Raw genomic sequence first — 24,340 nt, forward strand, 5'->3', positions numbered from 1 at the left:
TGAAGAAACCAGGACAGATTGAGTCCGCAGAGAGCCGATGTCAACAACCTTCTCAGTGGATGTCTCATATTCGATGAAGAAACTATGCATTCCCATAGTTATATTCACGTGGCCTACCCACATAAAAGACTGAACCATAAATTCTCAATTTCTATTTCCTATTATTTTCCTCCAAGGAAAAAAATGTCCAACATCCGACCGACATAACTCCAGCAACGTGGTTGACATGAACTATCTCATGTGAGGTGATCTGCTGCTCTGCTGTGGGGTTATTGTATCATGGCTATTTTCAATCATGCCACGGGTGTCAAGAATGGGATTTTTAATCTTTAACATGACATGAAGAGTATGACGATTCGTACTTTTGGAACTTGAAGCTACATAACGGTACTCTATAGTCCTTCAATCTACCTCCAGCACATTACTCTATTGCTGGCTAAGCTGCTGCAAGATAACATCAGCCGCCTTCTCAGCGATCATGTATGTCGACACGGCGGTGAAAGTGCCGGGAATCTTTGGGAACACGGAAGCATCGACGACGCGCAGACCAGCAGTGCCACGGACCCTGAAGCTCGAGTCGAGGACAGCCATCTTGTCGCCGTCGGCTCCGATGGGGCACGATGACGAGGCGTGGTGGCCCCAGGCGGTGTCCTTTGCATACTGAGAGATGCCTTCCCTGGTGGTGACGTCCTTGCCGGGGAGCACTTCGTCGATCTTGACGAGCTGGCGCTTGAACGAGTCACGGGCGAGGTGGACGGCCTCGTTGAGGGCGGTGAGATCTGCATCGTAGTCACCGACACCGGTGTCAAAGTAGTTGTAGGTGATTTCGGGGGTATCGAGGGGGTCTGCAGAGCGGAGCTTGATGGTTCCTGCGTTGTTGCGGGGATGAGCCTTGAGGATTGCCCAGGTGAACCAGTCGTGCTCGGCGGTAGCGTTGACGCTGTAGCCAGGGAAGTAGCCGCGGAAGTTGACGGGCCCGCCGAAGACGAAGACGTCGAATTCATTGTGCTCGGCGACGCTGGACTTGTAGAACATGGCGGCGCCGAGACCGGGGGAGGAGTAGATGCCACGGTTGCCGAGGATGGGTGCGTTGTAGCGCTTCAGGCATTGATCTTGGTCACTGCCGTCGAAAGTACAGCCGTTCAGGGCGGAGAAGTCAGAGGGAGCTTTGCCCTGAACGTTGATCTCGTAGTGGTCTTGCAGGTTGGTGCCTACACCGGGCAGATCGACGATAACGGGAATGTCAAACTGGCTCAGCTCGTCGGCTGGACCCACACCACTCAGCTTGAGCAACTGTAATATCTTTGTTAGCAAATAAACATCACATGAGCCCACTCATGACCCTTACCTGGGGAGAGTTGTATGTCCCGCCGGAGATGATGACCTCGCGGGAAGCAGTCACAGACCCAGCGACACCAGCATTGCCGCTGTTCTTGGGGCTGGCTTTGTAGAGATACTGACCGTCAAGGAACTCGACGCCAGTGGCGCGAGGAGGCGTGGTAGACTGGTCGAAAGTGATCTTGGTAACGTGGCAGTTGGTTCTGACATCTGGTTCGCACGTTAGATTGATCGTCCTCGAGATAAAACAGACCACAATCGAAACTCACCAAGAGGGTATGCCTTTGCGCCACTCGCGGTCTTAGCATCACGAACAGCAACAACGAATTCTCTGGAGCCACCGCGCTTGCCATCGACGGTCGACAAAGGAATCTGGAAGATGGAGGGCTGGCTATCACGCTTGGCAGAGGCCGAGTTGGCATCACCAGCGACAAGGGAGGCGAGGTTGAGGATGGCATTGGTCTGGTTGCCGAGCGCAAAGGTCGCGCCAGTCACAATGCTGAGAAGCTTAGGGTCGGTGAGGACAATGTCGATGGGAGCGTAGGATGTTCCGAGCCAGCCGTTGTAGCCATGGCCCTGCTGGCCGGGAAGCAAGTAGTGGTTGTTCTCGAGCTTTGTGAAGTACTTGCGCATGTTATCGGCGGACCATGATGCATCACCAGTAATGGTAGCAATGTTGTCAAAGTCCGAGCGATGGGGGTATACGGCAATAAGAGCATTGTGGGCGGTGCAGCCTCCCAGAGTACCGGTACGAGGATACAGGGTACCCTTCATCTCGGAACCGGCTGGAGGGTCGAGACCAGTGTAAATACCGCCATCGGGGGTCTGGTAAGAAGTCTTGAAGTCACGAGCTTGACGCTCCTCGTCAGCGTAGTGCTTGACAAAGAAGTTCCATGCCAGATTGGGATCCTCCGAGACCTTGGCGTTGTAGGAGGGAACAGTATAGTTGACATTGGCGCCCTGATCGTCTCCAGCTTCGATGAGCAGAGTCTTGTGGCCAGCGAGAGCAAGACGAGCGGCTAGGGGACTGTAAGGGATTTAGACATGGCTACAAGTAGATCTGTAGTTATTCGCGTACCCTCCACCAGCACCGGAGCCGACAACGACATATTCGTAGCCAGTAAGATCAACAGCAGCGACGAAAGAGGCGAACGCTGCAAGCGATCCGATCACTTGTTGGAAACGCATTGTTGTGAGAGAATACTAGCGCGATAAGTCAGAACTCAGACAAGAGTATGTCGTGAATGGATGCTTACTGGGAGTCAGTCCCAATGAATGGACAGAGGCTATTTGAAGGCTTGCTTGAGGAAGTCATTGTAGACTTGCAGGACGACAGACTTATACCTGCTCAGACTCCCCCTTTGAACAGCCCAGGCTCCATATGAATATCTCTGGACCACAGAATTGGAACCTCAACAAGAAGTACTAGTTGCCGATCAGTTCATATAACCAATCGTAGGTAGTACGGCGTGGTCTTCTCTTTGGCCATGCAGAGCTCGTCCTCATTTGCTAACCGTGGTCGAGACACTAATAGATTGGTTTCTCGCCTCTCGACATGGTTTGACATGGAGGCCTGGCAAAGAAATGTCTCAATGTCCAATCTCCGAGGCTCTTCGCTTAGACACTACAAGATGGTAGACAAAAGTCATGAGGGTTCGGTCTCCGACCCACCCAACGCCTGGCGGAGCGAACGCTCCATGGCCACAAGTTTTGTCTATCATGTGCTCGTTGATTCGCTAAACGCCCAGTGCCCCTGACAGTGTGATATATTAAGCATATATTGTAGCCTGGCACGGATGGTCGATCGTAGTAAAGCCTCCGCTTCTGCAAAGTGGGCTTTCCGTTCTAGCCAAGCCGACAGTTCCTGCAAGCTACAGACTGTTTTCGAATGGTCGATGCACATTGCTAACCATCGGCATGCTTATGATACTCTCATGCCAGTGAAGAGACACCATAACGTGCCGACTGCCTAACAAAAGCAATTCTGGAAGTTCGTTGTTCAACTGTAGCAGTTTTCCTCGAATTTGGTATTTACAGTCACGCCTGTTCTACGATCCTCGAGGAACTCGTAATTGAAGGTCTTAGTTGTTGAATGAGACGATACGATACCCTCGAGGGCCCTATCTTCTGGACTCGAGGACGTCAAAATTCTATAGATGTCGCATGGTGCGACGACCTGGAGTCAGCTCTCCATGCAAGGAGGAGTGCATGGAGAAATGTGGGGATTTGCATCCTCCTCGGCAGGACGGACCGCATCACCGTATTCATCCTTATACCAAGAGCATCAAGTTTAGTCATGTGGCTTACAGCTACCGTGATCAAAAGGCCTGCAAGGTGTCCTTTACATCTAATTGATAAGTATCTCTAACAGCTACCTTGTCTTGGACAACTACATCAATTCTTCCTTATCTCCAGTCAAACATTAACCAACCATGGCCGATTCCTACCAATCAGCTCACTATGATCACCCCATCCCAGACGTGAGCAAGCCATTCGATCTGAGATGTCCCGACAACACAGATCTCTGGCGCATCCCTCCTTCAACAAGTCGCGCCAACACACCTCATATCTACCGTACTATCGCGGCCTCTGAGTTCAAGTCAGCACGCGTCACAGTCTCAGGCCCATGGACCAAACTCTACGATCAAGGCGGCCTTTGCATGATCATTGATATTCCCGGTGCTGATCAGAACAAATGGGTCAAGACTGGCATTGAGATGTTGAATGGCAAGCCTCGTGTCAGTGTCGTTGGAACCGATTCTTGGTCTGATTGGAGCTTGCACCCGGTGGTTGCAGCTGACAAGGTGTCTGCCACCATCGAGATGGTCGTCGAGCATGACCATCTGTGGGTATATCTGCTCGGCGATGACGGCGAGCGTCACCCCATGAGAGAAATCACCTGGTGGAATGCCTTGCCTAAGGATGCACAATGCAAAGTCGGTGTCTCTGCGGCTAGACCAGCCACTGATGGAGGTGAATTGCTCGTGCATTATGAGAACTTGATCATCACCACCTAGGAGGGTTTGCAGTTTACGGCTTCTGATGAGCGTCAAAAGTGGTATATACGCCACACTTAAAGTGCAGTTATTACAATAGTGTTAGTACTAAACCCAAACAACTCCCGCGATCGCCCCCAGAAAACTCCAATTAGGCATTTGGTGACTGGATACATACAGGTCATAGAATTCGCACTCATGAGATGAAGGTGGCCTCAGTGAAGAGAGAACCCTCCTCGGTCTTCTCCTCGCCGCCAATATTGATCTTGATGGGGAGCTTGGGGCCATACTAGATGTTCGATTAGCAATTGTTTTGCGCCAAAACTGATCAGGAGACTTACCTGGTAGATGTAGGGCTTGGTTCCGGCTGCACCAGCAACGATCTGCTTGACGAACTTGGGGACTTCGGCCATGACATCGACACGGTCGAGTCTCGTGCCGAGCGAACCCTCGACAAGAGCTTCGACAGCCTGGCCGTTGGCATCAGTGCCATTCCATGAGAAGGCTACGGCACCAGGCTCGGGCCAGCTGTTCTCGGGATCGCCCTTGATCTCGCTGTGCTTTGCGCTATTTGAGGAGCCTGCGCAGAGGATCTTGCCATCGGTAGCGATACCGCCAACGTTGACGACAGTGGAGCCGTACGAAGGGGGAGTGGTGTACTCCATCATGACTGCGGAGTAGGTGGGAGATTGGTAGTTAACAAAGTTCCACTTGGCGGCTGCGTGGTGAGGCTTCATGCCCTGGAGAGCGTGGACAAAGAAACCTCTGCCCTTGACATCGAGAGGACCAGCAGGGGTGATGATGTTACCCTCGACCTGACAGCGGGGCCAGAAGGCGTGTCTCATTGAGCCCCATGGCTTCTTGGGGTCGGTACCGAAGTTGGAGGTGCCATCGTTGCCAACAACAAAACCGGGGGCGGTCTGGGTGAACTTGAGGTCGACGATGCTCTGCTTGTTGGTGTTGGACTTGATGTGGTATTCGTTGCCGGCCTCGTTGAGCTCGGTGGAGCAACCCTTTGCGCGGAAGTTGAACTTGCCCTCGTCGAAGCTGTGGTTCTCAAGAGCGTCCGAGGACCAGAGGTTGGGCGTCTTGGCGTCGGCGTAGAAGATCTTTGTGTTGAACTGGGTGGTGATTTTGATGCCGCTGCGACTTGTCAGACGATGCAACGGGTGCAAGACGGGAGATAGACTCACGCAACGTTGCTGTAGATGACCTGGACCATGCAGATGTGGCCGCTGTCGGTCATGAAGTACCAGGTCTGGGTCTCGACACAGGTCGAGTCGATTGTGATCCACTTCATGTCATTCCTGGTCAACTCGGTGTAGGGCTTGGTCTTTGCCTGCTCGCTGACGGGCTGGATGGCCGAGGGTCCATAGATGGGCTCTTGGGTGCCGGCGACATTGGCCAGCCTGAGGTACAATCAGCGGCGGCCATGCAGCCTTTGTTGCGGCGCAGCTTACTGTTGTTTCGCCCAGTTCATCATCTTGGCGGTGGGTGTATGGCGATGCGCGTGCTTGACAAAGGGCTATATGTATGCAGACTGTGCAGATGCTATGCGATTAGGTGCTGGTCAGTGGTGTGAGGATGTTGAGAGAATATTCGCCGTGTAGCTCTTCTGCCCCTCGGGCGTCTAATCACAAGATTGTCGCTACAGCCCAATTTGCTGCATGACGTAAAGAAATTGCACGGCGACACTCTACAAACCCTCGCCGGATGCTGATTTTGCATCTGTCTATCACATACGAGCCTACAAGCTATTGCTGTAGTCTGATGCTAATATCAGTACTTATCCGAGCATGCCTCCTACACGGTGCGCCACGAGGGTTCATGTTCAACAAGCGTGCCTCAGGCCCATCGAGGTGCTTTGAGCTCCGACCATGATTGAAGAGCTTCGAACCACTTTTTCTTCGCTCGTGAGTAGACAACTCTATTTCGCCTTTCGGAAAAATGCAATCACCTACTTCCTTTGACCGTTTGGATGACGTTCAAGCATCTATAGCAGCTGACTGGAACCTCCTAAGAAAGAGGCAGTGGAGCAGTGTCTATGTCACATGCTCGTCTATTGATTGACACGGGTGCATATGTTCTAGTTCTAGCTTACCAGACCGCTCCAACGTGAGCAATGGTGAGCTCCAGGTTCCAGCTAGCCAACCGCTCGCGACCTCGGGTAGTTTATTTTGCTACCCATTGCCATGTCCTGTTGAATGTGGGTATGTGCATGGCCTTGACTATAAGCATACCGAGGAATAGCTAGTACAGACGAGGTAGTCGGAAGTGAGGGCCGGGAACAAGATCTTGATGCCTCGGCCAAGCCTACTAAGGAAAGCGATCAAGGCTCGTCCAGGACCTGGCAGCGCAAATGAGGGGCAGACGCATCTCTGCGCTATGCCCGGCTCCCACCTTGACTAGAGAGATTGTGGTTGTGTGACAGAAATTTTCTTCTCATTTGCTTGTTGGATACATTGTTTCGCCTTCACTCAAGCCCAAGCCCCGTGTTCTGCCGAAAGCTCATCTTGCCTGCTCGTGGTCGAAGAAGAAACTGCTAAAATTTTGCCTTGGCCGTTGGCAGCCGCGTACGGTACTGAGTCTGAGTCAAATTATGACGACAAGGCCGAAAGCTTTCATCGCGCTGTCCCATTGTCCTTCTTCTCCTTCGCAAACAACTGCACTGGTGTCCAGAGCATCGGTGAAGACATTCTCGTTACTGAACTTTGCAACTACCCAATTCATATATTCCCATCGCTCGGGCCCGCCTTGAACGTATATCCATCGACTAGATCGACCCCGTGTGGACCCGTTTGACCAAAAGCGGCGTCTCGTTTAGCTGAGCAGCAGCAGCAGCACGCGTTTCCTCGTCACTTCGCTCACACTCGCATTGCTCCCCTGCTCGAGTCCATAGACACCATCTCGACAGTCGCAACCCGGCCATCACTATTATATAATCAATCAACGTCCATCCTTATACCGGAGGCTTTGATCTCTTTGCCTCTAAACGTCACCACCCTGCTAGGCCAGCGCCGCGTTCAATCGTCTGAAGCATGGCTTCTCAACGCGGAACAGACTCGCCATCGCAGTCTGATCATTCCGTTCGCTTTAGTACACAGAACCAGGAGATCGAGCCAGAAGCCAACTTGGAGCCCATTCGCTCTCTGACAGGCCAAGACGCACACAGGGAGATTCTGACTCCCGAGGCAGAAGAGGAGCTGAGACAGCTCAAGACCACGCTTCAGAATGGCCTGCAGTCAAAGCGTATGGAGCACTATTCTTTCGAGCCTGTGTCTTTGCCAGGCTCGCAACCAGTCTCCAGGGTATGTCTCATCTGAATCCGGCTCGTACAACTTCACTACTGACGCGCCAGCAACAGGTGCCCTCAGGCCAGTCCCACAGACGACCCGTGATGCCAGCAGGCTCCGCGCATCCCTCTCCTCGCCCGTCACCCCCAGCTTCAACCTTCCACTCTCCGCCACTTACTCCTTCGGCATCTCGCTCCAGAGAAGGCAAGCCCGTCGCCAGCACAGCTGCTGCCGCCTCTCAGCTAGCCAAAGCGAGAGCCGGTGGAGATATTGTAACTCCCCAGATGTCAGCCCCGTCCTCGCCTGCACCTGGCTCACGAGCTCCTTCGTCCGACGAGACTGGTGTATCCGCCCATCCTAGACAACAACCTCGCTTCTCCCTCGGTCCTGCTGGTGATTCCGTGCCTCCATCGCGTGAACACAGTCCCCATGCCTCGGGTGCGAGTACCCCGACTGGCTCGGGAACAGTTACGCCCTCTGCTACATACACCAAGCCATGGCCACAAGGCGACAAAGATGATCCGTATGCACGAAGCAAGAGAGCACCCCCCACTCGTAACGTAGATTCCATCGATGCCCGCTTCCGCTTCGGCAACAGAGACCCTCGCAAGGGACACAGCACCTCTGGAACTTCGCTAGTCTCTCTGCCTGCAGCTGCGACCAGCTCAAGCTCAGCGAGCTTGAAGCCATCGGATTCCGACAAAAGGACAAGTTTCTTCGGCGGCAAGAAACACGATCACCATCACGACGATACTGTCAAGAGCGACAAGGCCGCTTCCAAGGTCAGCTTGAAGCGCTTCTTCAAGATTGGCGACAAGAAAGACAAGAGCCGCGCAAATTCGCCTGTCAGAAGCGGGTCTTCTACACCATCTGCTCAATCTCAGAGTATACCCTTTGCCGACGATCACGGCTTAGCTTCCAAATATGGCAAATTCGGCAGGATCCTCGGCTCGGGAGCCGGTGGGTCGGTCAGACTCATGAAGAGAACTGCTGATGGCAAGACATTCGCTGTCAAGCAGTTCCGCGCCCGCCACACGTACGAAAGTGAGAGAGAATACAACAAAAAGGTTACAGCTGAGTTCTGTATCGGTTCAACCCTTCATCACGGCAACATCATCGAGACGATCGACATTATCCATGAGAAGGGCAACTGGTTTGAAGTCATGGAGTATGCTCCATTCGACCTCTTCGCGATTGTCATGACAGGCAAGATGTCGCGCGACGAAATTACCTGCTGTACTTTGCAAATTCTCAGTGGTGTCCTGTATCTGCACAGTATGGGTCTGGCGCATCGAGATCTGAAGCTTGATAATGTTGTGGTTAACGACCATGGCATTATGAAAATCATCGATTTCGGAAGTGCTGTTGTCTTCAGATATCCTTTCGAAAACGACATCGTACTGTCTACGGGTATGTTACTTTCTTGAATATCTGACGAGGAAGCAAGCTAACTGTTTCTAGGTGTGGTCGGTTCGGATCCCTACCTTGCTCCCGAGGTCTACGACAATTCTCGATATGATCCGCAACCAGCGGATATCTGGTCGATAGCAATCATCTTCTGCTGCATGTGCTTGCGTAGATTCCCGTGGAAGGCGCCAAGAATCTCAGACAACTCCTACAGGCTTTTCGTCTCACCACCGGATCCTGGTCAAGACCAGCTCCTCGCCCAATCTCGACAGTCTATCAGTAATGGACCAGGAAAGACGGAAAATGGGTCTTCGACTTCGGGAGATCAGCCCAGCCAACAGATCAAGGGTCCATTGCGTTTGCTCCGCCTACTACCGCGTGATACTAGACACATCATTGGCCGTATGCTCGAGCTCGACCCGCGCCGACGTGCCACTATGGATGAGATTCTTGCCGATCCTTGGGTTCAGAACGCCTACGTATGTAGGCAGGAGGAAGGAGGAGAGTGTTATCACGCTCCTGGCCACACCCATGTCTTGGAGCCCGGCGGTGCGGCTCAGGCACCGCCTAAGAAGTAGAGGGCGCCGAGGAAGAAGAGTAGCCTCGAAAGCTACTCCGAGCCGTGTCAGTGATTTGTGATGTTTTGGATAAAGCTCTAGAGTAGAGTTGGACGTGGATGAATACATATGGCGTTTTTGGGTTTCTGCTAACAAATGCAAGATGCTGGGCGCAAGCGAGAGAATCAATGATGATGGACGAATTGGATGAGACGAGTACACTCGAGTAATACTTTACATATTCCTGCCTGCAGGCTGTTATCGCTTCCTTCCCTGCAGTGACCATTATTGACGTCTACTTCTTGTGACTTGAGTGTTGTCGTGCTGAAGGATAGAAGATAGGTCACATTCATCAGCCATGGTACGCGGTCGGGACTCGGCTCCGTCCATTGAGCAGGCGCAAACTTATCTACAGACTACGGCAGGTATGCTGTCGTGCGTGCATATCTGCTTGGATTCCTCATGACTGCATGCGTTGGACGAGAAGTAGTCGGTGACATTTGGCCCGTCTGACAAAGTCCCTGCGCGAGAAGTCTAGATGACCAATCAGAAGTAGAAAATTGGAGATAGCAACAAGCTCCACAGAATGTCTAGCACGGATGATGGAGTTGTGGGAGCGGATCACGCTACCGGCCACTATCTTTGCTCTCGAACGTCTTGGCAGGATATTTGAACCAGTCATAAGAACAGCTCCTCGCACGTTGTTGCGAAGATTAAGGACTCTTCTCATGAAAGACAGCCAAAGGCCCGTGAGAAGGCAGTATAGACGTAAATCATTTGAGTAAAAGCCCACGTGCTCTGGCAAAAAAACGAGGACCAATGCGAACATGGTGCCTCGAATGAGGCACCGCGTCTGCTTGGAAACTTTAAGAAGAGAGCTCCAGCTCGTCAACGACGGTTCTACACCTTCTTCCTCGCCCTCGTCGCTTGCTGTCAAGCACCTGAAGATCAAACCAGACGACAATTGCGACTTTGCAGCGGCTACTGATTTCCAGTCTGTTGGTGTAGGAGATAAGATCCCGGGATTCAAGACTTCTGCCGGTATGCATAAAAGCTCAATGCACCGAGTCTGTTGTTATCTTCAACGTCTCGGACTTTTCAGGTTGTGCTCAAATCTGATGTTTTGTGCTCGATAGCATTCTTCACTTCTCTTCGAACCAATCTTCACCTTGGCGTATCGCCTCCACCTTCGCCAATGTCCACCCCGCCGAGTATGAGAGCGAGTGCGTCTTCGATCGGCCCGCCCTCTCCGTTACAGAATGCCATCGACAATGGCTCCGACGAAGTACCCGGGGGCCCTCTTGCAGGAATCCCAGATCTCAAAACATATGTCGCGGAAACAGAAGAGGAGAAGTTGGCTGCGCTGAAGCTGGTCGCAGATGGTATCGCACAGACCCGGCAGACAGCCAACCGCATCCTGATGTTTCACCCTGTCAACTTTGGCATTTTCCTTGCCTTTATAGCCTTTGTCGGCCAATACCTTTACAAGTCTCGTGGTTCCGACCTCGGTATTGTCATTACAACCTCTTCGGGACTGATCATGGCTGCTATGGTCACAGTCCGTCGCTACACCAATCCATACATTGCACTTGCCGAAGAGACGCATATCAGCATGCTTGAAGATTCGGATGTCCTGGTCACAAAATTCGGCGATGAGGTGATTGGAACGGTGATAATGGGTTGGGTAGATGGAGAAACAAAAGGCAAGAGACGCAAGTGGAGAGCTGAGATCAAGGGCTGGGCAGTAAGACTACGATACCGCGGCAAGGGCGAAGGCATAGCTCTGCTACAAGAAGCTGTCAATCTGGCCAAGAAAAAGGATGCTGACGGTATTTCGTTTGCGCCCGACCATGCAAGTAAGTGCTTCATGATTTTAACATACCCGACCCGGTCTAACAGCAGGCAGATTCCAGACGCGTTCTTTGGGATTTCTACAACGGACCTTTCGACAAGCAAGAGAGGAAGGCAGAGGCCAAATTGGAGGCAATGTGGGACAACAATGCAAAAACCACAAAGTCGAAGAGACGATGAGCAGTTAGAACTCTCGCCCTATATTCGAATACCCATATTGATTCTCGAAGCCACTTTTCAGAGAAATTCATCACACCTTCCGGCTTCATGGTCGACTGACTCGCGACTTCTGATCTTGTCAGCAAACTCGAGTGCCGCAACACCTTGCTCGGTGGGTCTATATTGTGGAGGAGCAGCGATTGCATGGGATGAGACTGTGCTCTGAGCACTTTTGCCGCTGATCTCCCCCCTCATTTGGATTGGACGTATTGTCATGGTCGAGACCGTCACCGAGATGCAAGAAGCGACCGTCGCGAGACTCGCAACCCCGGACATCTTTGACAAAGCACTCGCCGAAGACATACATCGCTGCTCTTGCCATACACATTTTCAACTTGCTCGAGTCTGGGTACAAGCGACTAACCAAGCCATATTTGCAACCACTTACGTCGCTGGGCAAAGCCATGAATGCAATACTTTCTCGTTCAAGATTCCATAACTGCTTTCAGCTCAACCTTTGGACAACAGACGAGTCATCTATTCTGTGTATTGGAGACTCGAGAGCCAGAATTTCTTGAAGCCCATCTGCATGCAGCTGTTCCTTCCCAAATAACGCTGCCACGCGAAGCTTCACAGCCGACGCCGTTTTCAACCAACGCCTCTATCAACACAACGGTTTTACTGATAGGAAGCCTCGCCGTCACAAAACACATTTTCTCCAGCTATACGATGTGGAGCCGTCTGCATTCTCTCAAGTCTGGCCACAATCGCACTTGAACCAACACATACAAAGTCTCGGCTATTGAAAGGGAGAGGTGAACGTTGGAATCGTTTGCTTTGTCTATCGATCTGGCAACGGTGCATGTTTGCCTTACGCTCGGCCAACCTTTGTAGACCCTTCTGGGCGAAGTGTCCTTGGAGTTGAAGATATAATGTCCATACCCTGTTCGTTTCTTTGTAGTTCAGCAGCAGCTCAGTACAACATCTCTCCTCGAAGATCTGTGGGTGTCATCGCCTCGATTTGTTCCATTCGCTTGATCAATTCTATCGACTTATACATCCTTTAATTCTCTAATATCCCGAATCATGCGTTTCGACACTCCCATCAGCCAGGTGGCTCTCGTCTCTCTGCTCGCCAGTGCAGCAGTCGCCGCTCCTCGCAATGTCAAGACAGTAGAGGTAGTGGAGGTTGTTGACATTGTCGAGCGTGCCCCACTCGGCCTCTTGGTTGCTCCTACCACTCGTGTGGGTGGAATCAACATTGTTCTACCCGAGTTCTTGGCCACTTCAAAGAAGAGTTCTTCCTCTTCTAGTAAGACGAGTGCAAAGACCACTTCTTCCAGCAAGAAGAGTTCTTCGACAAGCAAGAGTTCGACCAAGTCCTCTTCGTCTGTCAAGAAGACTTCATCGACAAGCTCGGCAAGAAAGACTTCGTCTTCGTCCTCGAAGGCTCTGCCCGCGACCTCGAAGATTCCTGCAAAGGTCTCTAGCATCCAGTCTAAGATCTCGAGCGTTGAGTCAAAGGTCTCGTCCAAATTGGCCTCTGTCGCTTCTCAAGCTACTGTTCGCAAGTCGTCTTCGTCGTCAAAAACTGGCTCTCCCTCCTCAAAGGCTGTGCCTACCACCGTCAAGGTCCCTGCACCAATTTCCATTATCCAATCCAAGATCTCCAGCGTCGAGTCCAAGGTTTCTTCCAAGCTAGCCTCTGTCGCTTCTCAAGTCAGTGCTCACAAGCCTTCTTCATCAGCAAAGGCCAGCTCCAGCGTTGTTCCTTCGTCGTCGAAAGCTAGCTCCAGCGCTATCTCTTCTGTTGTATCATCCAGCTCTTCCAGTCTGTCCAGCTCCACAGTCGCTGCATCTTCTTCAAGCTCCTCGGCTATTTCTTCATCGTCATCTGCTTCAAGCAGCTCTGTTGTCTCTTCCACCCAATCATCCTCGAGCTCATCTTCTAGCATCATCAGCTCTTCTTCTGCAGTCCAGAACAGCACTTCTTCGGCCACCGCATCTTCCACCGAACCCACCAGCTCCTTTGTCTCCACCACCAGCTCTCCAGCCAATTTCTCATCTTCCGCTTCTCCAGACTCGTTGACCGAGTCCTCGACTTCCTCAACCCTTTCCACCTCATCGTCAACCTCGTCATCCGCAACCATGACCCCCACTCCTTCCTTCTCCAACTCCAACGGCACCACCGCCCTCACAAACGACAAACGCATCTCTTTGATCATCTCATCGGTCTCTTCTCGTTTCTCTTCAGCTCTGGCAGCTGAGTCCATCGCCATGCCTTCCTTCTCTTCCTTCTTCACCCCTACTGGTTATGAAAGCACTCTGCAGCCCAGCGCTACCAGCGTCTTTGTTTCCAAGGTCGAGAGCGTGTACAGCAGTTATCTGTCCGAAAAGTCGATTACCGTTAGTCTGCCTACCACCACTGCTTCTTCTTAGACTGCCGCTGGCTTGAAGAAAATGACTCGGAGGGGTTTTCTTTTTTGGCTCTCTGTTCCACGTGTTTTTTTTTTGTCGTTTCTGGAGAATCTAATGTTTAGATGATAGATTTTGTTGTTGTTTTTTTTTAGAATGCTACTTATACAACCATCGGTCTTGATGATCGTGGTTTAGGTCATCCCCATTTGTACATAGCTTTAATTGAGAAAAAATTTTATTGTTGTATGCCACATACCACAACTGTCGTCTGTTAAGAAAAGCTCATAAAGATCAAAGTCCTTCAATTCAATAAAAGAGGTGATCCACCTGCGAGTGGATTTATTAAATGTATGAATTTATTGACTTTCAGGCAAGACCTACTCCAGGTTGTTTGGATGATGGGAAAATTGCAAAGGTGGTAACGAGTATTGTAAGGCGGCCAATCGCAAATAGAGGCAACAACGAAGCCAATCTGTGAAAAGTGATTTGTTTGCCATGTACAAAGATTATATTCTTATGTCGCTCTTTGCTGTGATATAAACATACAAACAATTCGTAGTTGTTCATCAAAAGTCGTAAAAAAACGCAAAAACAGGACTGAACTATACATCTTCTCCATCCCCTCCCTTTCTACCAAGCAATCTTGGCCAAGGGGCCCTGAGGGAAAGCTCTAACAAGCACCTTTCTAATCTCATCCATGACCAAAATACCCAGCGCCAGAGGAATGGGAATAAGCCAGAACTCAATGGGCACAGTAGCAGTACCGAAAATGTTCTGGATACCAGGCTCCATGGTGACGAAGATGGCAATGGCAAGAGAAACAGCCATGCCAGCGAGCAACCAGGGGTTTCTGCGCTCGGCGCGGAAAGGATCGGCTTGGAGGATGGACATTTTCTTGCTGCGTACGCTGAGCAAGTTGCCGAATTGCATAATTACCAGAGTGACAAAGTAAACACCTTGGCCCACGGTGTTGAAGTGGTTGAGTTCGGCTTGGGAGTAGCCGTGGAAGCCTTCGGTGTAGCCCTCGAAGGCGAAGAAGAGGTCGCCGATGGGGATCTTGGCGTGGCGCCAGTAGTAGAGGAAGAACATGGCGTGTGCGCAGATGGTTTCCATGACACCGATGAAGAGGTAGGCTTGGGTGTAGATCTTGAGGTTGATGAGATGGTCCTTCTTGTGGTTGCGGGGAGGTAGAGTCAGAAGGTCGAATTCCTCCTTCTCCATGATCAGCGACAAACTGAGGAAGAGATCGGTAAAGACGCAAATGATGATCATCAAGAATGAAGACAGTGGCGAAGGTACACCAAAGAAGACGTTGAGAATGACTGGCCAGATCTCACTGAAAGAACCGGCAGGCAGCAGGTAGGCAATACCCTTTTGGAGGTTCTGGAAGACCAAGCGACCGAGACGGATGGCCTCGACAATCGAGTCGAACTTGTCGAGGAGTACCAGATCGGAAGCTTCAAGTGCAACATCAGAACCAGCGGCGATAGCAATACCAACATCAGCAGCCTTGAGAGCGGGTGCATCGTTGACACCATCACCAGTGACCGCAACGACGTTATCACGGTCCTTGAGCTCATTGACGATGCGCAACTTCTGTTCGGGGGTGGTACGGGCGAATACGATTTCCTCATAACTGCAAACAATGTCCCAGTCGTCGTCAGTGAGCAAGTTGATAGACGGTCCTTCCAGCAGTAGACTGTTGTTCACACGAGCACCCTTTTCGCTGTCGTTGACAAATGTCTGACCCTCAGCGATGGTCTCATAGGTGTCGGGTTCACCGCTGTGCGTGAAGATGCCCACGTTACGAGCGATAGCAGCACCAGTAAGACCAAAATCACCGGTGACCATGAAGAAGCGTGCACCAGCACGGCGACAAGAAGCGATGGTTGGAGCTGTTTCCAAACGAGGTGGGTCGGTAATACCAAGGACTCCGATGATGGTCAGATCAGCGAGACCGTTCTCTAAGATCTCGTCTCCGAAGGCGTTGGTGCCGAGAGCTTCTGAAGGTACGTAATGGCGTTGACAAAGAAGGATGACACGTTCTGCGTTGCGAGACAGACGTTCTTGGAGAGCACTGAATTGTGCCTTAGCTGCAGCGTCAAGAGGCAACACAGAGTTGCTCTTAGCAGACCAGTAGGAGGTGGCGAATGGAAGAAGCTTGTCAGGGGCTCCCTTGACATAGACGAGGAATTTGGTGTCCTCAGGAGTGACTTCGTAGTTAGCGCCAACTTCATCGTGAAGTGTGAGCATCCACTTGTTCTTGCTGTTGAAGGGAATTTGGTATTTGCGAGGATGAGCGTCGGGAAGGGTCTTGGTAGAGTCGGAGTGAGCGACCTCTGCGAACTTGAGCACGGCTCCATCGGTGGCATTGCCCTGAACCTCGCGGTCCAAGACGGGAAGATCCATCGATAGAGGGTCGAAAGTGGCATCGTTGCACAATGCTGCAGCGCGGTGAAGCTCGGTGAGTACGGTGCTCTTGCCAGACTCCATCTTGGCGAGAGCCTCAGCAACAGTAAGCTGCTCATCGACGAAGCCGACAGTGGTGACAACCATTTTGTTCTCGGTCAAGGTACCGGTCTTGTCAGAACAAATGACGTTGACGCAGCCCAGTGTCTCGACTGTCGAAAGGCCTTTGGGTAGGATATTGCTGTTCTTCATGCGGCGGGCGACCATCATCAATGTCAAAGCGACTGCGACAGGCATACCTTCTGGGATGAACGCAACGACGCATCCTACAATTCTAGTTAGCGATGAATGAAAGAGGCAACGCCAGGTTCCACAGATACTCACCCATTACGTTGTTCAGCATAGCCACTACGCTCATGTAGGCGGGGTGGTCGCGACGCAACCAGCCAACCCAGGTCAACAGGATAGCCAAGGCAAGGACGATGGTCAGGCAGACAATGATCTTGACAAAACGGTTGATCTCCATCTGGATGAGAGTTGTCTGTTCCTTAGCGCCAGCCATGGCACTGGAGATACGACCCATACAGGTGTTCTTTCCGGTCAAGACGACGACACCGGTAGCAGAGCCATTAGTGACCATGGTTCCCATGAGACCGATGTTGCGACTCTCAAGGAAGTTCTTGTCAGTAGAGTCGACAGCACCCTCGATCTCATCAGATTCTCCAGTAAGCATGGATCTGTCGAAGCGAACGTCTCCAGAGGTTGCCAACAGACGGATATCGGCAGGTACTTTGTTTCCGATACTGATCTTGACAATGTCGCCAACAACGAGATCGGTCGAAGGTACCTTTGTAGTTTGTCCACCACGAATGACGAGAGCGTCCGCTGGTAGGAGGTCGAGAATGGCGTTCATTGTACGGCCAGTAGACCAATCTTGGAAAGCTGAGAAGCATGCTTGCAGGAAGATGACGATGAGGACCAGGATAGCAAGACCAAGGTTGTATGCTTGAGGGTCGGGGTTGCCTAGTGGTTTCCTAGATGGACATCTTAGTAAGTCTGGCAGGCGATATGATTGAGAGATACTTACCAGCAAATGAAGAAGATGATCACACCGACCCAAAGGACTGAACAGAATCCACCAAAGACGTACTCGAACAGCTTCTTCGCATAGTTCTGGCGTCTTCGGGGAAGCATGTTCTTGCCATCGGTCGCAAGACGAGTTGATGCATACTCGGAAGTCAATCCCAACTCGGAGGATGATGAAAGCCCGCGTATCACTGAGTCGGCATCGAGGATGTGGAAATCTAACTTCTCAAAGTGCTCTGCATCATTCTGTCGCTTGTCCTCGACCTTGGGTTCTTTCTTGAAGGGAACCTTTGTCTTCTTGGTCTTGGTAGCTGTCTTGTGTTTCGGTCTCCATTTCGATTCTTTCACCACCTCGTTGACCGTCTGTGAATGAGAGACATTGAAGGAGAGGGTACGAAACTCAATTGGAAGACCGGTGGCGGCGGAAGTCGACTGTGCTCGCGATCTGATACTGCTGATAGAGTCGCGACTCATAGATCGCTGTCGACTGTGGCGGCGTCGACGTTCGAGGCGATCCTCTGGCTCGAAGGTGATACGGGATCGTTCATTCATGATGACGGGTCCCATCTCTCCCTTCTCAATGGACGAATCCTGATCGAATGACGAAGACATGTCGAGGAAACGCTGTGTGTTGGTCGGATGGACCAGAGGAGAGAAACAAGCAGGAATGATATTATATAGAAGTCACGGAAGATTTGACTTGAAGGATAAATTGTTACAAGGACCCTTTGCCTGTGCATGTGCTCAGAGGCTGGGCAAAAGAAAAAGACAATCAATGCCGGTCTGTCCTGATGCAACGTTTGGAAACTGAAATTGAAGGAGTGCCGACCTTAGTAGAGCAAGACGTACCGTACCGCGCCGCGCGGACTGCAAGATGGTTCAGATCCATCGCGGCTGTGTGTGTGTTTCTCCTGTTGTCGTGGTTGCAGTGCGACGCCACGTTGGTAAGGACTGCCGTGAGGCATTTACATGCCTTCGACCATTCTGGATCTCCACAAATTTACACATGCCCCTACCGTTGCGCAGCTTGCGGTATTTTCTGTTCGACCAATCCCCAATTCGCCGGGCAATCATTGTACCCAAATATTGACGGCCGGGTACGGAGAACAATAAAACTTTGCTTGCCTCGTATTCCTTTGGGGGTAACGAATTGAGGTCAGCTTCGCGAGCAGCCGAAAGAAAGGGTTTTTGCAATTGTTTACTTCGTCCCCAATCCCCAACATGGAAAACAAGCCTTGCCAAGACGACACTGGCGTGGTTCGTCACAATGCTTATTTCGAAGCTGTGAGATTCGTTCTGCATGCTGGCAACGTATCGCGCAGCATGCTGCATATCGCATAGGTAGCGCAAGTGTGTACCGATCCACTAGTTAGGGGGTAATAAAAAGAAGAATCGGAATCGTCTTGTGTGTGGGACTTCGCGGTGAGTATGAAGTCGGCGGCTGGACTATTTCTCTTTACTGCCAAAAATGCCTCAAGACATCATTGCTGTGTTCTTCTGAGGCGCAGCAAAGTCCGCAAAGAAGCAGTGCGGTTAGCGAATTGGGGAAACCCGCCTGCACAACCACTGTCAATAAAAAGCGCAACAATTTTGCGACCAAGAAATTCAACATTAGCCGTCACCATAGGGCGTATTAGACAATTGAACATGTGTGCAAATTGACTATGCTGTTCCTGCCTAGGCGCACACATGGTGGATCCGCAATCTTGGTACTCAGACGAACGAGTATCCATCAGAGACGTCTGGACCCAATGACGGATTATTGGTCGCATCATCAGATGCTCGCCTAAGTCTGGTGAGTTGTGCTTTTGAAGCTGCTCGGTGAATCGTGACATAGAGCGGCGATCTCCGGTCATGTATCGGCAGGACCATCACGTAAGACGGGTTGAAAAGGTCATTCTGTGTTCAGCAAGACTGCTCTTGACTGCCGACAAAAAGGAAATTGTTGTAGAGCTGCCAGCTGGCGGTCGATCTGAGAACATCGCTGTCGGCACGTGTCTATCGAGACTGCTCGTCCCGCCTGTGGCAATCAAGACGTTGGGAGAGGCTGCAGGGGCGGTGCAGCTAGATGAGATCTGACCAAGCGTCTCATCTGCGTCAGTGGATCGTTCGAGGAATCTCTGACAGTCGACAAGGAGCAGTGGCTCTTCATTGGTCGTCTCGCTTGTGTGAGCTTCCTCTCTGGGTATGGACAAGCTTGTCTCATCGTCTGGCTCTCCACATTTCCTTGAGGTGAGTGGCTTCGGGCGTCGAGCCATAATTCCTGGGTGACGTTCCAAGAACCGAGCCGGCCATTGTTTGCCCAGCGGCGCCGGTAAGGGGTCCTCAGCAGTAAGATCTTCACATAACATGCTGTAAGCTTTCTCGCCAATCTTGCGGTGTAGGGCGCGAATGTCTTCTAGGCTGTCGACGAATTGACATAGGATAATCTCCTGCTCCGGGCTGAGACGTTGACTTCCATTCTTGAATCGGTCTGACTTGGAGGCCCGGCCGGCTGCCCGAGCACGAAGCCTGAAATACCCAGCTCTCTCCGTTACTCCATGGGCTCTTCCAGCGGCGGCCAAGCTCGTATATTTTCCAGCTTTGAAATCAGTGATGGCACTGGTGATTTTTTGTTCAACTAAATGATATTCCAGGACAGGCTTTGGTTTTGGCGGTTTCTTTTCCAGGACAGGGGAATACACCAGCCTTGGTGCTTTTCGAGGTAGATTCTGGTCCTCACTAACCCGCTCCATCGATCGGAGATGAAATGTTTCTTGGTATGTCCATACAAGAGACCGCAAGAGTTGAGCCGCAATCTGCGTTGAGTTGGGGAAAGTACGTTCGGGAACTTCCGAGCTTTGGACTGCCTCCTACTCACCTTTCCTGAAATATGCTAACGATAATGCCTCGAGGTCAATGGAATATCTCGAGCTTGCTGAACGATAGCTGTGATGTTGACATAGCAGCTGCATACTGTATTGCTTAAAACTCAAAGGCCGGCGACAACCGATCGAGATCCATCATGGTCTGCGAGGACTCTCACATCAAAGCTATAGAGATGCACAACACTCTTGTGGCAAGATTTAACTACGAGTCTCTCTCTCCTTTTGTATCAGCAGATATATATCAGCGGCTTGCATCGGGCTGCCTGTTGGGTCTTCGAGATGTGATTCTTGATAAAGTTGGTGGTACACTCATTCGACCATTGCTTTGTGTTTGTTTCACTTCCTGTCTCTCCTTTCTTCGCGCGTTCTTGTTCTCGGCAAAGAATCAGCTTCTTGCTCTTCTTTCGTTAATGGGACTTGGGTCGACCCCAACCGAGAAGGACGGCAACACAGCCGCAGATATACATGCCCAATGATCTACATGCCCAATGATCACTTTGGAACAAAGCTTGAGTACTCCGTACAGATACTGAAGACCGTATATGTGTGCGCTATTCCACTATATACACCCACGTATACTCCGATCAACATGCTCGAGAAAGGCATCGGTCACAAAACAATGGACTCGGGCCAATCCTCGATGTGCTCGAAACAGTGACCAAGTTATCTCCGACGAAGAGTTTGGAAACAACGACCGCAAGCAGAGTTCGGTGCTTGTGTACGTAATCGAGGACTTCGAGATAGAGAAGGAGACCTCAGGGCAACATCGTGTTCAGGAGGAATAAGTGCTCGGAGGAATCGGCACCACGAAACAGTCGAAGATTGGAAGACAATGTATCGATTCCAGGAAAAATTTCCAGACAACGCCTCGCTAAATCCAGAAACCAAATCCGTGTTACTTTTTGAGAAAGAGTCTAGGACGAGATCAAAGATTGCTACCAAGACCAATGACTCTCACACCACCGAGATCGCCAGCGTATGCTAGCCAGTATCTAAGCGGGTGCCATGCCAGAACGTTGACGATGTGTGAAGTCTCGATAGTATGCACAGTTTCGCCGGTTTGAGCACAAGCAACGTGAATGCCCTTGTCTCCATCTTTGTCCATGCCGTGAGCACCGCAGATGTATGTGCCATCGAAACTGAACGATAAGCAGTGGATGCCGCCAGCCATGTTTGATAGAGTATGTTTGCAGACCCAATCGGTAGTGTCCCATAGTGTGACGAGAGAGTCGCCGCCGCCGACGGCCACAAAGTCGCCGTTGGGACTGTGTTGGACAGAGTAAGCGGCGCTGGTGTGGGCATTGAGTGTATGGAGGAGTGTCTGATTTGGCTTGTTAGTCGTGTGTCATGCCGACGAATGACAATCAACTCACCATGCTTGGCCAGTCCAAGACCTTGACAGTGCCCTCGCCGGTAGTAGCAAAAACCTCGCGACCAGAGTTGGAGAAAGCCATCTGATTTGTCTGGGCACTACCCAGCTTGCGGCCGTCTTGCATGATCAAATCCTCGGTGTTGCCCATGGCTCCCATGCGCACATCGATGGGCACAATGACATCGTCCCTGCGTCCAGCTACCAGGTGTTGGCCAGTCGGACTCCAAGCCAGAAACAAGCCACCGTCTCCCAAAGCAATCTCTTTCACAGGCACAGCCTTGTTGTGAGCACCGGGGCCCACGCGCACATCCCAGAGCTTGACAGTGCCATCGCTTCCGGTTGTCGCGACCTCTCCCTCGCGTACAGGATTCCAGACAAGCTTTTCTACGCTTCCAACATGACCCACCAACTCCTGACTGCTCTTGACATTCGGGCGATCGGGGTTCCAGATGCGGACTTTTGAGCCAGAGGTGGTGGCTAAGGCAGCGCCAGTCGAGGACCAGGCAAGATGGCGGATGTGGGGAGGGATGCTGCTCGGTCGGGCATTCTCGCTAAAGAGAACGGGTTTTTGTCCTTTGAAGGTTTGCGAGAAGAAGTCCTTCTTGATCGGGCGACTACGCGCGGGCGCCGGCATGGTCGAGAAGTCGAGATTGCGTTATGCGCGTCGATGCGCCAGCAGACGTGGCAGAGCTACAGTCGGCTCCGGCCGTATGCTGTTTGACTGAGCGAACCTTCGTATGGGCGCGAATGGGAGCAGATGGCGAGAGAGCAATCGAGATGTTTTTGGGCGAGTTCGGTTTGTCGAGGCAGCTGCCGAGTCCGCTCTTTCTGTCCATGAAGGAAGCTTCGTCGAAGCTGCACCTTTGACTCTGCACAAGAGGCACACTGATCACACATTTGTCAGGATATTCATTTCCAGGATAAATACACTATTCACACACTGCTTGTCGAGGCAGATATCTACAATCTTGCGATAAATCCACTCTTGTCCATCTTGACCAGATATTCCTTGGAAATCTCGTCGACCTTGACTACTCCTGCCAGAGCCATGGCCAATTTGATCTCGTCTGAGAGCAGGCGCAAGCACAGCTCAACTCCCTCTTGACCCTTGTATGCCAGTCCCCAAAGAACCGGTCTGCCAATCCATACAAAGTCTGCTCCGAGGGCCAATGCCTTGAACACATCCGTGCCGTGTCGAATTCCACCGTCTACGTGCACTGGGATCTTGCCCTGCACTGCTGCCGCCACCTCGGGCAGCGCGTCCAATGTCGCCAATGCGCCGTCTGTGACTCTTGTTAGCATCTGTCATTCCAATAATACATGGAATTGCTTACTCAGCTGTCGTCCGCCGTGGTTTGACACGACAATACCGTCGACGCCATGGTGGACAGCCAACAGAGCATCTTCGGCGGTTGCGATGCCCTTGACCCACACCTGCATCTCGTCTCCGCACTCCTTCTTCAACCATTCAATATCGCGCTCCCACGAAAGAGTGGGGTTTCCTGCGTGCGAGTGGAAGGTGATGGGTCCCTTTGGCAGCACTCTTTTGCCCTCGCTGTCTGTGTATCCGGCCTCGCTGGCTCTTCTAGCTCTACCTTGTCCTCTCTGCTCGGCCTCAGCCTCTGGCTTTTCGTCGCCTTGCTCCTGGAAGTTTGGAATAGTGAGATGTCCTGGCAGCTTGAATTGATTTCTGATCTCAAGATTGCGGCGACCAAGCATCGGTGTGTCGACAGTGAGGAAAACAGCCTTGTACCCTGCCGCCTTTGCTCTCTTCAGCAACTTGATACTGTGATCACGTTCTTCGAAGAGATACAGTTGCAGCACATGTGGGTTGTCGCCACTCGCCTCGGCCACATCCTCCAATGTTGTTGTTGCGAACGAAGAGAGACCCATTGCGATACCCGTCTTCTTGCAGGCCCTCGCAGTTGCCAGTTCTCCGTCCGAATGAGCGAGCCTTTGCATTGCCGTCGGTGCTACTCCCAGGGGAATGCTGTTCTTGTGTCCAAAAATGTTTACGCTGGTATCAATCTTTGATACATCCCGCAGAACTCTGGGCCGAATACGGTATTTGGCATATGCGTCCAGATTTTCTTGGAGTGTGCTGCCAGAATCGGCACCCTACGATTGACTTAGCTTCGCTCTTCCGACACTTGCTCGAAGTTGTTGCACTTGCCTCGTTGTAGTAGTCACGAGTCTGCTTGTCCATCATCACGGCGGCATGCTTCTGCAGCTCCGTGATGGTCAAGCAGTTCAGATCATGAGGCAGTCTCTCCGTCATCTTGGCTTGTATTCGATAATGTAAGTCGATAATACGGTATGGACAAGAAAGATGAGAGCTGAAGATGATAACTTTGCTACAGCGGCAACAGCGGGGCAACAGCGGCAGCAGCGATATAAAAATGAATGCAAATCACCTACGTCAACTATCTCTACGGTATCGAGTGGTAGGACCTCGGCCCATGACGACCCGACTACCTTTCTGTCCTCTGCCCCGAAGCCGGAGATCCCCATGTTTTCCAGGCTTATGTGGATATCGGAGTTAATTCGCAGCGATATGAGTTCCGCCGATCCGAGCCATCGAATGCAA

At 51.5% G+C, this 24,340-nt stretch overlaps 10 protein-coding genes across 10 annotated transcripts; 4 read left to right on the forward strand and 6 right to left on the reverse strand.

Annotated features, from left to right (window-relative positions):
- Positions 1–426: 426 nt before the first annotated feature.
- Positions 427–2,526, reverse strand: M436DRAFT_46246 (glucose-methanol-choline oxidoreductase-like protein; the record flags this gene model as incomplete). The annotated part of the gene is made up of 4 exons (XM_013572013.1): positions 427–1,293; positions 1,349–1,548; positions 1,608–2,365; positions 2,417–2,526. The coding sequence occupies 4 exons, from the start codon at positions 2,524–2,526 to the stop codon at positions 427–429; spliced, it is 1,935 nt and encodes a 644-aa protein (XP_013427467.1).
- Positions 2,527–3,770: 1,244 nt separating this feature from the next.
- M436DRAFT_72904 (uncharacterized protein) lies at positions 3,771–4,355 on the forward strand (the record flags this gene model as incomplete). The annotated part of the gene is made up of 1 exon (XM_013572274.1): positions 3,771–4,355. The coding sequence occupies one exon, from the start codon at positions 3,771–3,773 to the stop codon at positions 4,353–4,355; it is 585 nt and encodes a 194-aa protein (XP_013427728.1).
- A 175-nt stretch (positions 4,356–4,530) lies between these two features.
- On the reverse strand, positions 4,531–5,817 carry M436DRAFT_46883 (survival factor 1; the record flags this gene model as incomplete). Its single annotated transcript, XM_013572132.1, has 4 exons — positions 4,531–4,623; positions 4,676–5,477; positions 5,528–5,743; positions 5,795–5,817. 4 exons carry the CDS (start codon positions 5,815–5,817, stop codon positions 4,531–4,533), a joined length of 1,134 nt encoding a protein of 377 aa, XP_013427586.1.
- Positions 5,818–7,372: 1,555 nt separating this feature from the next.
- M436DRAFT_46866 (Pkinase-domain-containing protein) lies at positions 7,373–9,612 on the forward strand (the record flags this gene model as incomplete). Its single annotated transcript, XM_013572129.1, has 3 exons — positions 7,373–7,642; positions 7,699–9,037; positions 9,089–9,612. The coding sequence occupies 3 exons, from the start codon at positions 7,373–7,375 to the stop codon at positions 9,610–9,612; spliced, it is 2,133 nt and encodes a 710-aa protein (XP_013427583.1).
- A 1,174-nt stretch (positions 9,613–10,786) lies between these two features.
- M436DRAFT_46574 (uncharacterized protein) lies at positions 10,787–11,622 on the forward strand (the record flags this gene model as incomplete). Its single annotated transcript, XM_013572080.1, has 2 exons — positions 10,787–11,447; positions 11,498–11,622. 2 exons carry the CDS (start codon positions 10,787–10,789, stop codon positions 11,620–11,622), a joined length of 786 nt encoding a protein of 261 aa, XP_013427534.1.
- A 1,065-nt stretch (positions 11,623–12,687) lies between these two features.
- On the forward strand, positions 12,688–14,040 carry M436DRAFT_63899 (uncharacterized protein; the record flags this gene model as incomplete). The annotated part of the gene is made up of 1 exon (XM_013572216.1): positions 12,688–14,040. The coding sequence occupies one exon, from the start codon at positions 12,688–12,690 to the stop codon at positions 14,038–14,040; it is 1,353 nt and encodes a 450-aa protein (XP_013427670.1).
- Positions 14,041–14,649: 609 nt separating this feature from the next.
- Positions 14,650–18,126, reverse strand: M436DRAFT_63900 (putative Na/K ATPase alpha 1 subunit; the record flags this gene model as incomplete). The annotated part of the gene is made up of 3 exons (XM_013572217.1): positions 14,650–16,754; positions 16,813–17,462; positions 17,516–18,126. 3 exons carry the CDS (start codon positions 18,124–18,126, stop codon positions 14,650–14,652), a joined length of 3,366 nt encoding a protein of 1,121 aa, XP_013427671.1.
- A 1,259-nt stretch (positions 18,127–19,385) lies between these two features.
- Positions 19,386–20,468, reverse strand: M436DRAFT_63901 (uncharacterized protein; the record flags this gene model as incomplete). Its single annotated transcript, XM_013572218.1, has 2 exons — positions 19,386–20,269; positions 20,375–20,468. The coding sequence occupies 2 exons, from the start codon at positions 20,466–20,468 to the stop codon at positions 19,386–19,388; spliced, it is 978 nt and encodes a 325-aa protein (XP_013427672.1).
- An 838-nt stretch (positions 20,469–21,306) lies between these two features.
- On the reverse strand, positions 21,307–22,387 carry M436DRAFT_46029 (WD40 repeat-like protein; the record flags this gene model as incomplete). Its single annotated transcript, XM_013571965.1, has 2 exons — positions 21,307–21,702; positions 21,755–22,387. The coding sequence occupies 2 exons, from the start codon at positions 22,385–22,387 to the stop codon at positions 21,307–21,309; spliced, it is 1,029 nt and encodes a 342-aa protein (XP_013427419.1).
- A 326-nt stretch (positions 22,388–22,713) lies between these two features.
- On the reverse strand, positions 22,714–24,031 carry M436DRAFT_72912 (L-lactate dehydrogenase; the record flags this gene model as incomplete). Its single annotated transcript, XM_013572275.1, has 3 exons — positions 22,714–23,036; positions 23,088–23,871; positions 23,927–24,031. 3 exons carry the CDS (start codon positions 24,029–24,031, stop codon positions 22,714–22,716), a joined length of 1,212 nt encoding a protein of 403 aa, XP_013427729.1.
- Between the last annotated feature and the right edge of the window lie 309 nt (positions 24,032–24,340).

This window comes from Aureobasidium namibiae, assembly GCF_000721765.1.
Source record: "Aureobasidium namibiae CBS 147.97 unplaced genomic scaffold scaffold_8, whole genome shotgun sequence".
Taxonomy (NCBI): Eukaryota; Fungi; Ascomycota; class Dothideomycetes; order Dothideales; family Saccotheciaceae; genus Aureobasidium; species Aureobasidium namibiae.